General features: G+C 40.2%; 1 protein-coding gene across 1 annotated transcript in view; it reads left to right on the top strand.

Annotated features, from left to right (window-relative positions):
* ANKRD17 (ankyrin repeat domain 17) overlaps window positions 1-16,686 on the top strand; it is a 163,520-nt gene that overhangs the window by 141,036 nt on the left and 5,798 nt on the right. The window contains 2 exon segments of the mRNA XM_014529477.1: window positions 9-918; window positions 8,964-9,161. Coding sequence (XP_014384963.1) covers window positions 9-918; window positions 8,964-9,161 — 1,108 coding nt within the window.

The raw sequence follows: 16,686 nt of genomic DNA, 5'->3' as shown, positions 1-16,686 counted from the left end.
TAACAACCACAGCAAGCAACAACAGCACTGCACCCACAAATTCCACATATCCCATGCCTACTGCCAAAGAACACTACCCAGTATCATCCCCATCTTCCCCATCACCACCAGCTCAGCCAGGAGGGGTTTCTAGAAATAGCCCTTTGGATTGTGGAACAGCATCTCCAAATAAAGGGGCATCTTCCTCTGAACAGGAAGCAGGTAGTCCTCCAGTAGTAGAAACAGTAAATAATAGACCTTCAAACAGCAGCAGTTCTGGGAGTTCATCAGTTCATTCTGTTCAGCAGCAACCTCCAGGATCTGTTTCTCAGGAGCCAAGACCACCTCTTCAGCAGTCTCAGGTTCCTCCTCCGGAGGTTAGAATGACTGTTCCTCCTTTAGCAACAAGTTCTTCTCTGGTGGCAGTGCCTTCTACTGCCCCAGTGACTTACCCATGCCTCAGGACGCAAATGGGATGCTCCCAGCCTGCTCCTAAAATGGAAACCCCTGCTATTAGACCACCCTCTCATGGCACAACTGCCCCTCATAAGAATCCAGCTCCAGTTCATAATTCATCTGTTGCAGCCCTCAGTGTCAATCACATTAAAAGACCTCACAGTGTTCCCTCTTCTGTTCAGCTACCTTCGACCTTAAGTACACAAAGTGCTTGTCAAAATTCAGTACATCCAGCAAATAAGCCTATTGCTCCCAATTTCAGTGCACCCTTACCATTTGGGCCCTTTAGCACATTGTTTGAAAACAGTCCTACTTCTCATGCCTTCTGGGGAGGATCAGTTGTTTCATCTCAGTCAACACCAGAATCTATGCTATCAGGAAAATCCTCATATTTGCCAAATTCAGATCCTTTACATCAGTCTGATACTTCCAAAGCTCCAGGTTTTAGACCACCATTACAGAGACCTGCTCCAAGTCCCTCAGGTAAGTTTGTATTTTCTGATATTCCGCAGCTGCTCATTTACACAAGTGATGTGAAAACTCATAGCCATTTTCTAATATTTTTACTCTAGGCCAGATAGACAGAAATTGCTGTATTTTTTAAACTCAAGTGTTCTAATCTTTTTAGAAGTACAGTGGATTTTATTTTAAATTTCCCACAAATAAACTTATCAGGTATATTTTTCTCTCAATGTAAAAAAGTCTCTTATGTTTTAATTTATTAAGGTAATACCATTTTGTTAATTACATTTTATTTCAAATTGTATTTTATTTCAAATAAAATGTAATTAACGGAAGAATTTTAATATTTGATTTCATTTGATTATCTTTTTTTAAAATAATGAGAAAAATATACAGGTACCTAGTTTAATAGGGTTGCTACTAACCACATGTGCTATTTAAAGTTAAATAAAATTGAAGATGGTAGTCAAGCTGGTCATATTTCTTTTTATTTTAATTTGTTTTTCCAGTTTCATTTAAGTATAATTGACATACATTACTGTATAAGTTTAAGCTGTACAGCATAATGGTTTGACTTACATATATTGTGAGTTGATTACTGCTGTTAGCATACATCATTTCATAAGGGCATAATAAAAAGCAAAAATTTTTTTTGTGTTGAGAGTTCTTAGGATTTACTGTCTCTTAATAACTTTCATATATATATATATATATATATATATATATACATACATATATATACACACACACACACACACACACACATATATATACACCAATGTTAAGTGTAGTCATCATGGTGTACATTACATTCCTAGTACTTATTTATCTTATACTACAAGTTCATACCTTTGACCACCTTCCACCATTATCCTACTCTCCCAAATTTGATCTCTTTTTCTAGAGTTTGTTTATTTTTAAATTCCACATACAAGTGAATTCACAGTATTGGTCTTTCTCTGTCTGGCTTATTTCACTTAGTGTAATTCCCTCACCGTCCACCCATGTAGTAAAAAATGGCAGGATTTTCTTTCTTATGGCTGAATAAGATTCATATATGTGTGTGTGTGTATACTATATATATCCTATATAATAAAAGACTAATATGCAAATTGACCAAGTGGCTGAATGACCACTCACTGTGACGTGCACTGACCACCAGGGGGCAGACGCTCAACGCAGAAGCTGCCCCCTGGTGGTCAGTGCGCTCCCACAGGGGGAGCACTGCTCAGTCAGATTCTGGGCTCACAGCTGGCGAGTGCAGAGGCTGGCGAGTGCAGAGGCGGTGGCAGGAGCGTCTCCCACCTCCAAGGCAACGCTAAGGACCCCTCAGGCTGACATCCCCCAAGGGGTCCCAGACTGCGAGAGGGTGCAGGGCCAGGCTAAGGGACACTCCCCCACCCCCACTCCCCAGTGCACAAATGTTGTGCACCGGGCCTCTAGTATACTAAGTCACAACTTGTTTATTCATTTATCTGCCAAATGGACACTTAGGTTTTTCCCAGATCTTAGCTGTTATGAATAATGCTGCTATGAATATGGGATTGTAGATATCTTTTTTAGTTAGTTTTTTTGTTTGTTTGTTTCCTTTGGATATATTTCCAGGAATGGAATTGCTAGATCTGTATGGTAGTTCTGTTTTCAGTTTTTTTGAGGATCCTCCCTATTGTTTTCCTTAGTGGCTGTAAGTTGGCCATACTAGTATTTCAAATGCTTTATAAACACATATCTCTAGTGGCTAACATATCGAACATATAACATTATCATAGAAAGTTCTGTTAGAAAGTGCTGATATTTATAGAGTATATTTGTGAATGATTATTTTATTTTCTTAACTATTTACTTAGAGATAATTTTATATTTATAGAAGAGTTCTGTAACTACTGCAGCTTTCCCTAATGTTAAATATCTATGTAACTAATCATGGTACATTTATTAAAACTAAGAAAATAATATACAATATAATTAAACTGCAAGCTTTGTTCAAATTTTATCAGTTTTTTTTTCAATGATATCCTTTCTCTGTTGTAATGTTTAATCCAGAATACCAAATTGGGTTTAGAGCTATATGTTTTAATAGGAAAATTTCAAGCAATTTAAGAGAATCCATGCTAGTGATGGATAACTATGGTCCATGGGCCAAGTATGTCTGGCTTCCTGTTTTGTTTTTCATGAATTACGTTCTTTTTTATTTTTAAATATATTTCTTTATTGATTTCAGAGAGGAAGGGAGAGGGAGAGAGAGATAGAAACATCACTGATGAGAGAGAATCATTGATTGGCTGCCTACTGCATGCCCCCTACAGGGGATTGAGCCCACAACCCGGGCATGTGCCCTTGGCTGGAATCGAACCTGGGACCCTTCAGTTCGTAGGCCGATGCTCTATCCACTGAGCCAAACCGGCTAGGACGCTACCTCTTTTATTACATTTGTAATTTTTTTATAACTGAGATATAAGATTGTATAAGATTTTTTAAGTATATTTTTAAAAAAACTTTTAAAGAATATTAGTAACACAAAAAATAGGAAATTCAAATTTTAGTGTTCACAAAGCTTTGTTGAAATCAGCCATGCCCATTCATTTAATATTGTTATAGTTGCTTTTTTGCTCTAATGACAGCCTATAAATATTTACTATTTAGCCCTTTACAGAAAGATTGCCAACCTGATCTGTGTTATTAAAGACACTAGAGGCCCGGTACATGAAATTTGTGCACTTGGTGGAGGCGTCCCTCAGCCCAGCCTGTGCCCTCTCACAGTCCAGGAGCCCTCGGGGGATGCCCAACTGATGGCTCTCCATAGGGAGCGGGCCTAAGCCTTCAGTCGGACATCCTTAGCGCTGCCACGGAGACAGAGAGGTTCCCATCACCGCCTCTGTGCTCGCCAGCTGTGAGCCCAGCTCAGGGCTTCTGGCTGAGCGGTGTTCCCCCTGTGGGAGCGCACTGACCACCAGGGGGCAGCTCCTGCGTTGAGCGTCTGCCTTCTGGTGGTCAGTTCTCGTCATAGTGACCAGTCGTTCTGCTGTTCGGTCGATTTGCATATTAGCCTTTTATTATATAGGACAGTGATGGTGAACCTTTTGAGCTCAGCCTGTCAGCATTTTGAAAAACCCTTACTTAACTCTGGTGCCGTGTCACATATAGAAATTTTTTGATATTTGCACCCATAGTAAAACAAAGACTTATATTTTTGATATTTATTTTATATATTTAAATGCCATTTAACAAAGAAAAATCAACCAAAAAAATGAGATCATGTGTCATCTCTGACACGCGTGTCATAGGTTTGCCATCACTGATATAGGATGACATTCTCTAACAAAAAAATTCTAAATTTAATGGGAAATGATTGTTATTTTTACTCATTTCAATAATGTGTGACTAGTATAATGAACATTTACATCAGTAATACTTCTTTGCTGGGGGTTCGCTGAAGTATTTATGTGTACTTTCAAAAACAATTTATCTTGTACTAAAGCAATAGAATCTATAATTTGATTTGGAAAGATAATATACTAATGCATTGGAAATGTTTTTATATTTCATTTTTAATAATTGCAATTTATAATACTTCACCTTTCAAAAAATATGAAAATCTAGGTGATATGTTGAGAAAGAGTAAAATTAAGATTTAGAGAAAAAGGAAGTAAATTCTTATTTTGTGGAAAGATACAGTAAGCTCTATAAGGGAGGCAAGATTGAGGGAGTGTGTAGAGTTGAGGAGAGCCAAAATTAGTATTGAAGTTTAACTTGAGAGTCCATCAGAAGATAATTCATTAGATTCAGGTTAAAACAGGCATGTTTGCCTTTACAACTCTATTCCACTATTACTACACCCAAGAAAATTAACATTAATTCAGTAATAGCACCAAATATGCATTACCTTCATCCCAGATACATCCTTTATGCCTATGTGTGTGTGTGTGTGGCGGGGGGGAGGGGGTGTTTCCTTTTGATCCAAGATCAAATCAAGGTTCACACATTGCCTTTGGCTGTTATGTCTTTTTTTTCTTTTCTTTTTTTTTCCCCCACTGCATTTATTACTAACATAAAAATTGTTAAAAAGAAAAAAATTCATTTTCAATTCTCCAATGGGTCTCATCCCTCCCTCTTGGCCACACAACTCCTGACCCATTTCCTCAGGGCCAGTTCAAGACTGAGCCTGCTCACACTGTTTTCACAGAAAACAACCAGTGACAGTGACGTAGGGACAGAGGTCGGGAGAGCGTGTCAGGACTGTCCAGCTTCCACCCAAAGATAGGCCAGGTGGAGATCCACAAAATTCAAATGAAAGGGCTGGTGCCCTCACAACTACATAGATTAAGGAACATGGGCTATAGAGGAAATAGGGTAGGCCCACCAGAGGCTTTAGAGCACATCTCATGGACCTGTGTCAAATCCAGAAAAAGCGACACCAGAAGAATGGGGAGGCCAGGGAGGAAGTCTCGTGAAAAGTTTCCCAATTCTCCCATGTTGGGAGGTCTGGAGAGCCTCGAGGGCACTAAGAGCCTCACTCATTTTGGGCAGAAATACTTTAGTGTGGGGGGAAGCCATAGAAATGCCACAGACACTGCGACTGTGAGGGGATGTACATTTATCAAGGAGAACAATCACGGACCACAGCAGTATTGGCCATGCTACTGATAGCAGAACTACAAAAACCAAAAGCAGGGAGAGTGGCCTTTCGGGAAGTGACTCTGTCCCAGTCATCCAAACTTGACCCCAGGTCAGACACCTTGGGGAGTTTCACAGAGCAGCTGCCAACATTGGGAGCAGGGGTTATCAACAAAAAGGACCTAAAACAAGCAGCCAGAAGAGGGGAATGGTATGAAACTGTTCTAGGGCTCAGGAATCGAGGGCAGCACTGGGGGCTGGGTGGACAGATGCACAAAAAATAGCACCAAATAAGTTTCCTGCTCAGCAGTCTGTTGGCAAGGGGAAAGAGGACCCAGGAGGCAGTTGAGGGAGCAAAGATGGGGTCCTGGAGGCTGGATCAGCAGAAATAGCGCACACCTCACCCCAGTGATGAAACACTGGACCCCATATGGGGGACGCGATGGACAGGGGTGGGTGTTACTGAGTAAGGATGGTAACTGTCGTAGTAGCTGTCACAGGGCCACAGGGAAACATATGGCCACTAGGTCACAGAGGGCTCTCTCTAGCTCAGCTGGGAAGGCATAGTCTCACTGAGGAGGCCTGGGTGGCAGAAGGCACAAAGGTCCTCATATCAACAGTGACCATCAGATTTGTCTTCTGTATCCTGGGGGTCATCCTTGGGGTGAGGGAGGGGGCAGGTAATCTTGACAAGTGACCAGCTTGTGAGCCTTCAAGGATGTCTCTGTTCTTTGTGAAAGACTACCATGGTCTGGCCCAGTAAAAGGAGGCTCAGCATTGACCCCCCACCAACCACAACCATATGGGCCAAACCTGAGGCCTAAGCCTCCCTAAACTGGGCCTCTGACCTGGGGAGGAGGTGAGAGACTCAGCAGTAGTGGAATCATCAGTCCCCTTGATCCAGGGTGACCTCTGTGAAAAGAGTCTGCATTCTTTTGTTTCTGGCTCCTTTCACTCCAACATCACATTTGTGAGATTCATCCAGGTTGCCTGTAGTAAAAGTTTGTTCATTTTTATTGCAGTGTAGTATCCCATTCATTGCATGTACACGCAATAACATCCATTCTGCTAATGTTGGACATGTGGGTGGATTCCAGTTGGGGGCAGATTTGGGGTCACCAGGCTTTCCATTGGCCATGTGGGGAGGGCCTTCCCACAGGATTCCCATTGTCTTTGTCCCCAGTCTCTTTCTGCTTGGGCACCTGGGGCTGCGGCAGCAGTGGCTGCAGCTGACTCTTCTTTTGCTTTGGCATGGTGGTTGTGGCCTGCTATATCTCTTTACTCTCTCCCAGTCTAAAACATCTTACTACCTTCCTTTGTTCTTCTTGACATTGAATCCTTTGAAGAGCCCAGTTGCCCTAAAACATGTCTCACATGTCAGATTCACTGTTTCTTGAACCCATGACTACATTAAAGTCCAACATTTCTAGCAAGAACATCAGAGAGGTGGTGTTTTGAAACTCACACTGCCTTACATCAGGAGGCACTCAATGACATTGTCCCAGTGTTGGCTATGGAAAGTATGGCCACTTAGTTAAGGTGCTAACCATCAAGATTTCTCTGTTGCAGAAGTATAGTTACAGCTTTTTCTTTTTCCCCTGTAGTTTTCTTGTTAAGGATTTATTAAATTCTTATAGTACTTTTAGGTTCACAGTAAAATTGAGAGAAAAGTATAGATTTTCTGTATACCCCTGTCTCCACAAAGGTATAGCCTTCTCCCATCAGCATCCCGCACGAGACTGGAATATTGTTACAATTGATGAACCTTCATCAACACATCCTTATCAAAGTCCTTAGCTTGCATTAGGATTCACTCTCAGTGACTGATGTATATTCCTGTGGATTTGAACAAATGTTTAATGATCAGAATCTACAATTATAGTATCATACAAAGTACTCTCAGTGTCTTAAAAATCCTGTTTTGTCTATTCACTCCTCCCTTCCCCCTAAGTTTTGTTTTGTTTTTTAAAATATTTTTTATGATTTTTAGAGAGAGAGGAAGGGCAAGGGAGACAGAGAGAGAAACATCAATGTGAGAGGAGAACATCATCGGCTGCCTCCTGCATGCCCCCCAACAAGCATCCAGCCTGCTATCCAGGCATAGGCCCTGACCTGAAATTGAACCAGCAGCCTTTCAGTCGATGGGATGATGCCCAACCAACTGAGCCACAATGGCCAGGGCTTTCCCCTAAGTTTTTTAAAGATAAAATTTTATGTAACTCCTTGGTCATTAACTTATTTAAATTTCAGTGTTGATATTAAATATACATGTATTTTATAATAAACTAGAGGCTCAGTGCATGAATTCGTGCACAGGTGGGGTCCAGCCAGCCCAGCCCCAATTGGGGCAGATCAGGGCTGGGCCTGCCAGGTTGAGGGGCCACAGGAGGTTGGCCGGCCCTTCTCTCCATTGGTGTGAGGGGGGTTTATCAGGGGTGGGGCCAGCCAGGGGGAGGGGCCGTGGGCAGTTGGCTGGCCAGCCCCACTCCTGATCAGGGTGGGGGGGGGGCAATTGGGGGTGGGGCTGGATGGGAGGAGAGGCCAGAGCTGTTGGCCAGCTGGCCCCACCCTCTGGTCCAACTCCCAGTTGGTCAAACTCCTGCCCGAGGGGACAATTTGCATATTAGCCTTTATTATATAAGGTTAGTAATATTATATCATCACTAGAGGCGTGGTGCATGAAAATCTGTGCACTTGAGGGGGGTTCCTCAGCCCAGCATGCGCCCTCTCACAGACTAGGGGACCTCTGCAGGAGGCGACCCATGGAAATATTAACTATTAGAATTATATTTTTCTTGATAATTATTTTTGTAGTTACGTTTATGAAATAGAGGGGGAAATGGTGGTCAGTGGACAAAGAAGTAAGCAAGGAGACTTTTTAATCTAAAATTTTTTTTTAGCCCTAGCTAGTTTGGCTTAGAGCAGTGGTTCTCAACCTTCCTAATGCCTCGACCTTTTAATACAGTTCCTCATGTTGTGGTGACCCCCAATTTCATTGTTACAAATTGAACATAATTAAAGCATAGTGATTAATCACAAAAACAATATGTAATTAATTATATATGTGTTTCCCGATGGTCTTAGGCGACCCCTGTGAAAGGGTCGTTCGACCCCGAAAGGGGTCGCCACCCACAGGTTGAGAACTGCTGGCTTAGAGGATAGAGCTTCGGCCTGCGGACTGAAGGGTTGTGTGTTTGATTCTGGGCAGGGGCACATGCCTGGGTTGCGGGCTCGATCCCTAGTGGGGGGAGTGCAAGAGGCAGCCGATCGATGATTCTCTCTCATCATTGATGTTTCTATCTCTCCCTTTCCCTCCCTCTCTGAAATCAATAAAAAATATATTTAAAATTTTTTTTATATATTAGGAGGGTTCTTAGAATTTTAAGTTTTTCTAATTTTTTTTCCTGGGGTGGGATAACTTTTATAAATTATGATTATTTTCTCCATCATAGGTATTGTCAATATGGACTCGCCATATGGTTCTGTAACACCTTCTTCTACACATTTGGGAAACTTTGCCTCAAACCTTTCAGGAGGTCAGATGTATGGACCTGGGGCACCCCTTGGAGGAGCACCCGCAGCTGCTAACTTTAATAGACAACATTTTTCCCCACTTAGTTTGTTGACCCCAGGTTCATCAGCATCAAATGGTGAGTAATATACACTGTAATTTCCTAAGAAGACGTTTGTGGATATGTTTTTTTCTTTTTTTTTCCTTTTTTTTTAGGGAGAGGGAGAGAAACACCTATCAGCTGCCTACTGCATGCCCCCTATTGGGGATCAAGCCCTGACCAGGAATCAAATCAGCGACCTCTTAGTTCATGGGACAATGCTTAGCCAACTGAGCCACACCGGCCAGGGCAACATATATGTTTTCTTAAAAATTTTAAAGGATTTAAGTTTTGAAAGTTCAGAATTTTTAACTTTTAAACCTTATCATAATTTTAATACTATAAAAATGTAATTGGGCCCTGAACGGGTGACTCAGTTGGTCGGAGCATCATCCTATACACCAAAAGGTTGCAGGTTTGATCCCTGGTGGGTCACGTACAGGAGGCAACCAATCAGTGTTTCTCTCTGTCTTCTTCCTCTCCCTCTAAAACCAATAAACATATCCTCAGGTGAGGATTTTTAAAAAATGTAATTTGTATTCATCTATGGTAGGAAGAATTTCAATAGAATTTCCAAGTTTTTAAATTACTGAAATCAACCTTAATTATATCAAATCTAGAATATTTTATTGACATTTATAAGAAGGATTTGAGGGGGAAAAATATATCTTACTGTACCACCTATTGATTTATCTTAACTTCAGTTTTGTTTGAGAGTACAGCTACCAAGGAGAAAGTTTTCTAACCTTAAAAGTATAAATAACGCCCTGGCCTGTATGTCTCAGTTGGTTAGAGCATTGTCCTGTGCACTGAAGGGTTGTGGGTTCAGTTCCAGTTAGGGCACATACCTAGGTTGCAGGTTCCATCCCTGATGGGAGGCAACCAATCGATGTTTCTCTCTTCCTCTCCCTTCCTCTCTCGCTAAAATTATATATATATATATATATATATATATGATTTAAAAAAAATTAAAGTATAAACATCATAAGCTTTTTGATTACCTTTAAGTCTCATTTACTGTATTTAACAGCCCAACTGATTTCACATTATGACATGTGTATTTTTAACTGTAGTCAGATTTTGGAGGCAGTAATTAGATTTTCAAACTAAGAAATATCTGTCATAAATAGGGAATTCAAGTCATATTAACAGAATTCTGTAGTAAGGCTATTGGTTTTTTGTGTTTTTAATTTTCTGTGTGTGAGAATAAAGACATCAAATTACTTTCTCCTTGAGGAAATTATAGTAAGAACAATTTCTTAAACTATGAATTTTTCCTATGAGTGTTAGAACCCAGGTAAGAGAGCCTGATTAATAGAATTAAAAAAAATTAGCCCAGCTAGTGTAGCTCACTGAGCATCAACCCATGCACCATGAGATCTTACAGGTTTGTTCCCAATCAGGGCACATGGCCAGGTTGCAGTCTCAATCCCCAGTAGGGGGCATATAGGAGGCATCCGATAGATGTTGATGTTTCTCTTTCATCAATGTTTCTATCTCTCTCCCTCTCCCTTCCTCTCTAAACTGGATAAAAACATATTTTTAAAATATTAAATATTTAAGAGCATATCAAAGTACATTGCTGGCACTGCCCAGGTTGCTCAGTTAGTTAGAGCGTCATCCTAATATGCCAAGGTTTGAGGGTTCAATACCTGGTCAGGGCACATATAAGAATTAACCAATGAATGCATAAATAAGTGGAACAACAAATCGTTATTTCTCTATCATCTATCTATCTATCTATCTATCTCTCTCTCTCTCTCTCTACCTCTCTCCCTACCTCCCATCTCCCTTTTCTCTCCTTCCCTCCCTTCTTCTTTCTGTCCCTCCCTTTCCTCTCTCTTTAAAATCAGTCAATAAGTAAAAAATTTAAAAAGTGCATTGCCACTTAAAGCATGGCATTGTTAATTTACATGCTGTATAGTTCTTTTGTGTTTGTCAAATAATAAGGACTGTCACAAAGAAAGAATGTTGATTATCCTTGCACAGATGTCACTAAATGAGAATGGTTTAAGAAAGCTTTCAAAGTGATTGTGATAGAAACATGCCAGAAATAATGTAAGAAGTATGAAAATAATGTACCAGTATAAGAAGAAAATAATGGGCCCTTCATTCAAAAGACAAATAGATTTCAACAGACAGATCTTCAGTTCTACTTAGAACAGGTTTTTTTTAGTAATATTATGGACATGCAGTTCTAAAACTACATGGGATATAATGTAGGATTGAGAAATGAATAAATAAATATACTGATGAAGATGTGAGAAGACAGAAGTGTGCAAATGGAGTAAGGCAAGGAAAACCATATGGAATTAGAGGATCAATGTGAATTCATGATTTTTCAGTTACATATGTATTGGATGGAATCATATAAAACTGTCACTTTTCCTCTAGCTCAATCTACTGAAAACAATGAATCAGCAGCAGCAGTGAGCATACTTAGTGTCCAGATCTTCCTGTTAAATAATTTTTTCCACTAAAAAAGGCTAGAGCTTCTTGGAGAAATACCTAGGGCAGGAGTCCTCAAACTACGGCCCGCGGGCCACATGCAAATACAAATATTTTATTTGTTCCCGTTTTGTTTTTTTACTTCAAAATAAGATATGTGCACTGTGCATAGGAATTTGTTCATAGTTTTTTTTTAAACTATAGTCCGGCCCTCCAACGGTCTGAGGGACAGTGAACTGGCCCCCTGTTTAAAAAGTTTGAGGACCCCTGACCTAGGGCATAGGAAGTGTAAGGAGAGCTTTATAGTGTCACAAAGTCTTACCGTGTCAGAAAGTAATTAAGTGCTCAGAATGATAGGGCTATGTCAAAAGGAGACGAGAGACAGTTTGAAGGGGTTTCACTGGCCAAATTCAGGACAACTTGACCACCAAAATGAATAATGGCAGCTCATTGGATAAAGCAATCCATGAGACCATAATGATTATACATAAAATTTTAAGTGCAAGAGAAGGGAACACTATTCCTTAGAATATAATAACTCATAAATTTACAAGGAATTTATAGTCATTATTTTGCAACTTTTAGAATGATTGATTCAGGCAAGACCCTCACACTTTTACCTCTGATATTCAATTTTTAACTAATTTGCACTTTCCTTACCTAATATAAATCTAAATATTGTTGCTTTTTAATGACTATTTAGTTTGTTTTGTCTGACTCCAACTCTTCTCTAGGCAGTTGGTTCACATGAAAAGAATCCCTTCTTGAGGCCCCACAACAGATTGGTGATGTCTAAGAGCCTCTGCACACCGGATGGGTAGAGGTCACCTGAGACCTTATCTCACTCAAACTGCTAAAGTCTATCCTACCAACACTCAGCCAGTTCGTGCATTGATTACTGATCACTGGCTCTGGTCTGTGAGTTTCAGTCCTTGGCAAATTAGTCAATGGGCCATTTTGACATTCAATCTTATAAAATGTCAGATCAAAAAGCAATAAAAAACCATTACAATTTTGAAAGGAAAAAACTAATTTTACGTTCACTATGCATGTACATGTTGTGTATAGTTGAAATAACATATTTACAAAACTGACTCCTGTATGTTTCACATTGGTATTTTCTATTCTGTTTTCTTTATTTAACCTTTAAAAATTTTATGCTAGTCATGACCAACCACATTCATCTCATGATCTATAGTTTAGTAAACACTGAATGAAGAAAATACAGTGTAATTTTCCTGCAGGAACACTTTTTCAGTTTGTAAGTCATATTGCTCTTTCGATTTGAATTCAGAACTCTGTCATTTCAAAGCTGAAGTGGATTTACCATGAATCCAGTGAAGTTTAAGCTTCAGAGTACCTCATTTGCAAGGGGCCCTGCCAAGGTCTTTACCTAATTTTCTATTCTTTTTCTGAAAAAGGTTCCCAAGATTGTATAAGGCCCCACAAAACTTCTAAAACCTGTTTTTTTTCTCCAATTATATAAGCTGGTATATTTTAAAATAACATGGCTCTGAATTAGATTTTGCTGTTTTCTAATCAAAGAAATTATAATAATTAGGCTCTTTTCATGGGAAGGAATATAGATCTATGGAAGGAATCTCAAGGAAAATGGTGTTTACTTTAAGGTATGCAGGTCCCTAGTCGGTTTAGCTCAGTGGATAGAGTGTTAGCCCTCATTCTGAAGGGTCCCAGGTTTGATTCCTGTTAAGGACGTGTACCTTGGTTGCAGGCTAGATTCCTGGCTCAGGTTAGGGCGCTTGCAGGAGGCAGCCAATGGATGTGTCTCTCTCACATTGATGTTTCTCTCTCTGTGTCTCTCTCCCTTCCTTCCACTCTCTCTAAAAATCAATGGAAAAATATCCTGGGAAGGGGACTAACAATAACAACAAAAAAGATAAGGCGATGCAGGGACATTGTCAGAACCAGCAAGGGTTTGGGACAGCTATTCTTTCCATGTCTCTCTTTAGAGCAGTGGTTCTCAACCTTCCTAATGCCGCGACCCTTTAATGCAGTTCCTCATGTTGTGGTGACCCCCAACCATAAAATTATTTTCGTTGCTACTTCATAACTGTAATTTTGCTACTGTTATGAATCGTAATGTAAATATCTGATATGCAGGATGTATTTTCATTGTTACAAATTGAACATAATTAAAGCATAGTGATTAATCACAAAAACAATATGTAATTATATATGTGTTTTCCGATGGTCTTAGGCGACCCCTGTGAAAGGGTCGTTCGACCCCCAAAGGGGCCTCGACCCACAGGTTGAGAACCGCTGCTTTAGAGGATTTATGGTCTCTTACTCATGGTCTGTTTCTTGTGAGTCTTCTTTGTTTACTCTCTTTATACCTAGACTTTTTCATAATCTCATCTTGTGTGTAGTTTTCAAAGAGTCAGTTCATAGTTAATTAACCAGTTTTTCTCTGTTTGTTAATTGCATCTTCCTGAATAAGGAATATGATTGGTTCAGCTCATATGTTCAAGTCAAGCCAGGCCAGTCAAAGATTGCTGGCTAGTCTAAAATGGATCGTTCTTTAGTCAGATGCTTGTCCTTAGTCCAGTAAACCTGCAGGGTGAAAGCAGAAAACAGTCATGTGATAAAAACTATGATTAGTGTGGTGGCAGAATCTACGAAAAGGGCAAATGTCTAAATGGGGCAGGTCAGCAGGCAAGCCTAGTTATTCTGTTCATTTAAACAGAATGTTAGAGAGTTGCCCTCATTTTGCTTTGCTTTTGTTTTTGGTAGGATACAGGAAAAGAAAAACTAGATCATACACAGAGGTTAGGGCAGGTTCCTGGGAATGGGCCTCGGGGAAGGTAAGGTTCATTCATCCTTCCTTCTGACCATCCTGCCTGCCTGCCTTCCTGGCGCTTCCTTTGACTATGTCTTGGTGTTAATTGTTCTGGGTTCATTTTTCACAGGAATGTAATTATGCCCTTTCAACACATGGTTTAAAAAGCAATAAACAAAATTTTGTTTATCCCTAGTCTTTATACCATCTTGCATTCCTTATATATAGTTGAATTTATTAGTCTTTTCTGGAGTCTTCTTTCATTTTAATACTTTCCTGAGTTTTGTCATCTTGTTTCCAGTTTTACTAATTTAGAATTATGCTGTTCATTTTTTGTTGTTATTGTTGTTTTTCTTATGGCTCACTTTGGAATTTTAGGGTATAGTTTCTTTTTAATGTGCCTTTGGAATATTAGGATATAGCTTTCTTTCTGGCATGCTTTTGTTGTCTACAAAAATCCATATCTTTTATTTCATATAATAGCTTTCTATGGAATTTTACTGCATTTCTATTGTGTTTTTGCAGTTTTAAATGAAATTAGTTTTCCTGAATTTATAGAAGCAATATGTGGGTCAGGATATGTTTTCTAGCTTAAAGGTGCCAGAATTCCTCTTGTAGGGAGGTGTGCAAAAATATAGTCTTATACTTCATGTGTTGGCTTTATTGTCCTTACCCACCCACCACACCCCATCTGCCCTGCTCTTGAATGGACGTTCTCTTTGCATCTGTTGTCCTTTCCTGCTCAGTTTGGAATCTGTTCCCAGAAGTTTCTTACCAGTATGGGGCTTTATCCTGGAAGGAAGCTTCAGCAAGTACTTTTGAGAGTTCATAGGGCTCCTATTGCACCAGCTTTTTCAGACCTTATTGTGAATCCCTTGCAATCATCCACACATAGGCAGAACTCTCCCAATTTCACCTATTCTCATTGGCCTGCCCTGCTTTCCTTTTAGTTCCTTTGAATGTTTTATGGTTCTCATATTGCTTCCTTCCACACAGATGCTGATACTACATGAATCTTACAGCTGTTGGTGATTTGTCCCCATTCACTTGTATCTTTGGATCCACTTTGTCTGTTTTGTTTTATGTTACCCATGTTTTTTGTTTTGACTTTGCTAGCTTAGTGGATTTTTTAAGTTGAATTTTCAAATATTTAAATTGCTTTAAAGATACTTACCTGGATTTTGCATTTTCTTGGTTTGTTAAAAGTAAATGCTGTCAAGTAATGCTAGTGGATCCATGACCACACAAGGTACACTTCAACTTGTCATTAGAGGATAATAGTTTTCTTGGTTCACTTGTATAAATAACTAGAGGCCCGGTGCACAACATTCGTGCACAGGTAGGGTCCCTAGGCCGGGCCGGCGATCAGGGCCGATTGGGGCCTTCCTTCCCTGGCTACTGGCTGCCAGCAGGGGCCTCCCTTCATTCTGCGCCACACCCTGGTGGTCAGTGCACGTCATACGAGCAATCAAACTTCACAGTCTCCCACTCAAACTCCCGAGGGGACACTTTGCATATCAGCCTTTTATATTCATACTAGAAGCCCAGTGCACGAAATTCATGCACAGGGGTCGGGGGTGGGGAGAGGGGTTTCCCTCAACCCAGCCTGCACCCTCCCCAATCTGGGACATCCCTCTCACAATCCAGGACCACTGGCTCCTAACTGCTTGCCTGCCTGCCGGCCTGATTGCCCCTAACCGCTTCTGCCTGCCAGCCTGATTGATCCCTAACTGCTCCCCTGCTGTCCAGATCACCCACAACTTCCCTCCCCTGCCAGCCCGATCGCCCACAACTGCCCTCCCCTGCCGGCCATCTTGTGGCAGCCATCTTGTGACAACGTCACATGAGGGCGTGATGCCACCTAGGCTTTTATTATATAGGATAGATAGATAAGCCTATCATGTTCCATGTTTTTGGTCCCCAATAATAACAATATCTGTATAATAAGTATAATTTATGAAGTGCTTTCACATTCACTCTTTTTAGTTAATGTCACTATAACTCACAGATAGATGATCCTATCAACTTAACCAAAAAATAGACCTCTGCAAGCCTTAATTAAGATGGACTTGATCTTCACAGTACTTTCCAGTCTATATGATTATAAACTATATATGAGAAGTCTTTTTTAAAACATATTCAGGCTAATCTTATTGAATTTTTCTTTGTCTTCCAAATTCCTGGGGAAGTGCTTCAGGAAATAGAAACATGCTTTTGTGTCTGTGTGCATGAATGTAGAAAGAGAGATTTTTGCAAATTTATTAACTACCTGAATTCCTTTGGGTGTAGACACACGCACACACACACACACACACTATA

Source organism: Myotis brandtii, unplaced genomic scaffold (assembly GCF_000412655.1).
Source record: "Myotis brandtii unplaced genomic scaffold, ASM41265v1 scaffold681, whole genome shotgun sequence".
NCBI classification, from domain to species: Eukaryota; Metazoa; Chordata; class Mammalia; order Chiroptera; family Vespertilionidae; genus Myotis; species Myotis brandtii.
The sequence above is the reverse complement of the archived record's forward strand: the minus strand, read 5'-3'. Positions and strand labels throughout refer to the sequence as shown.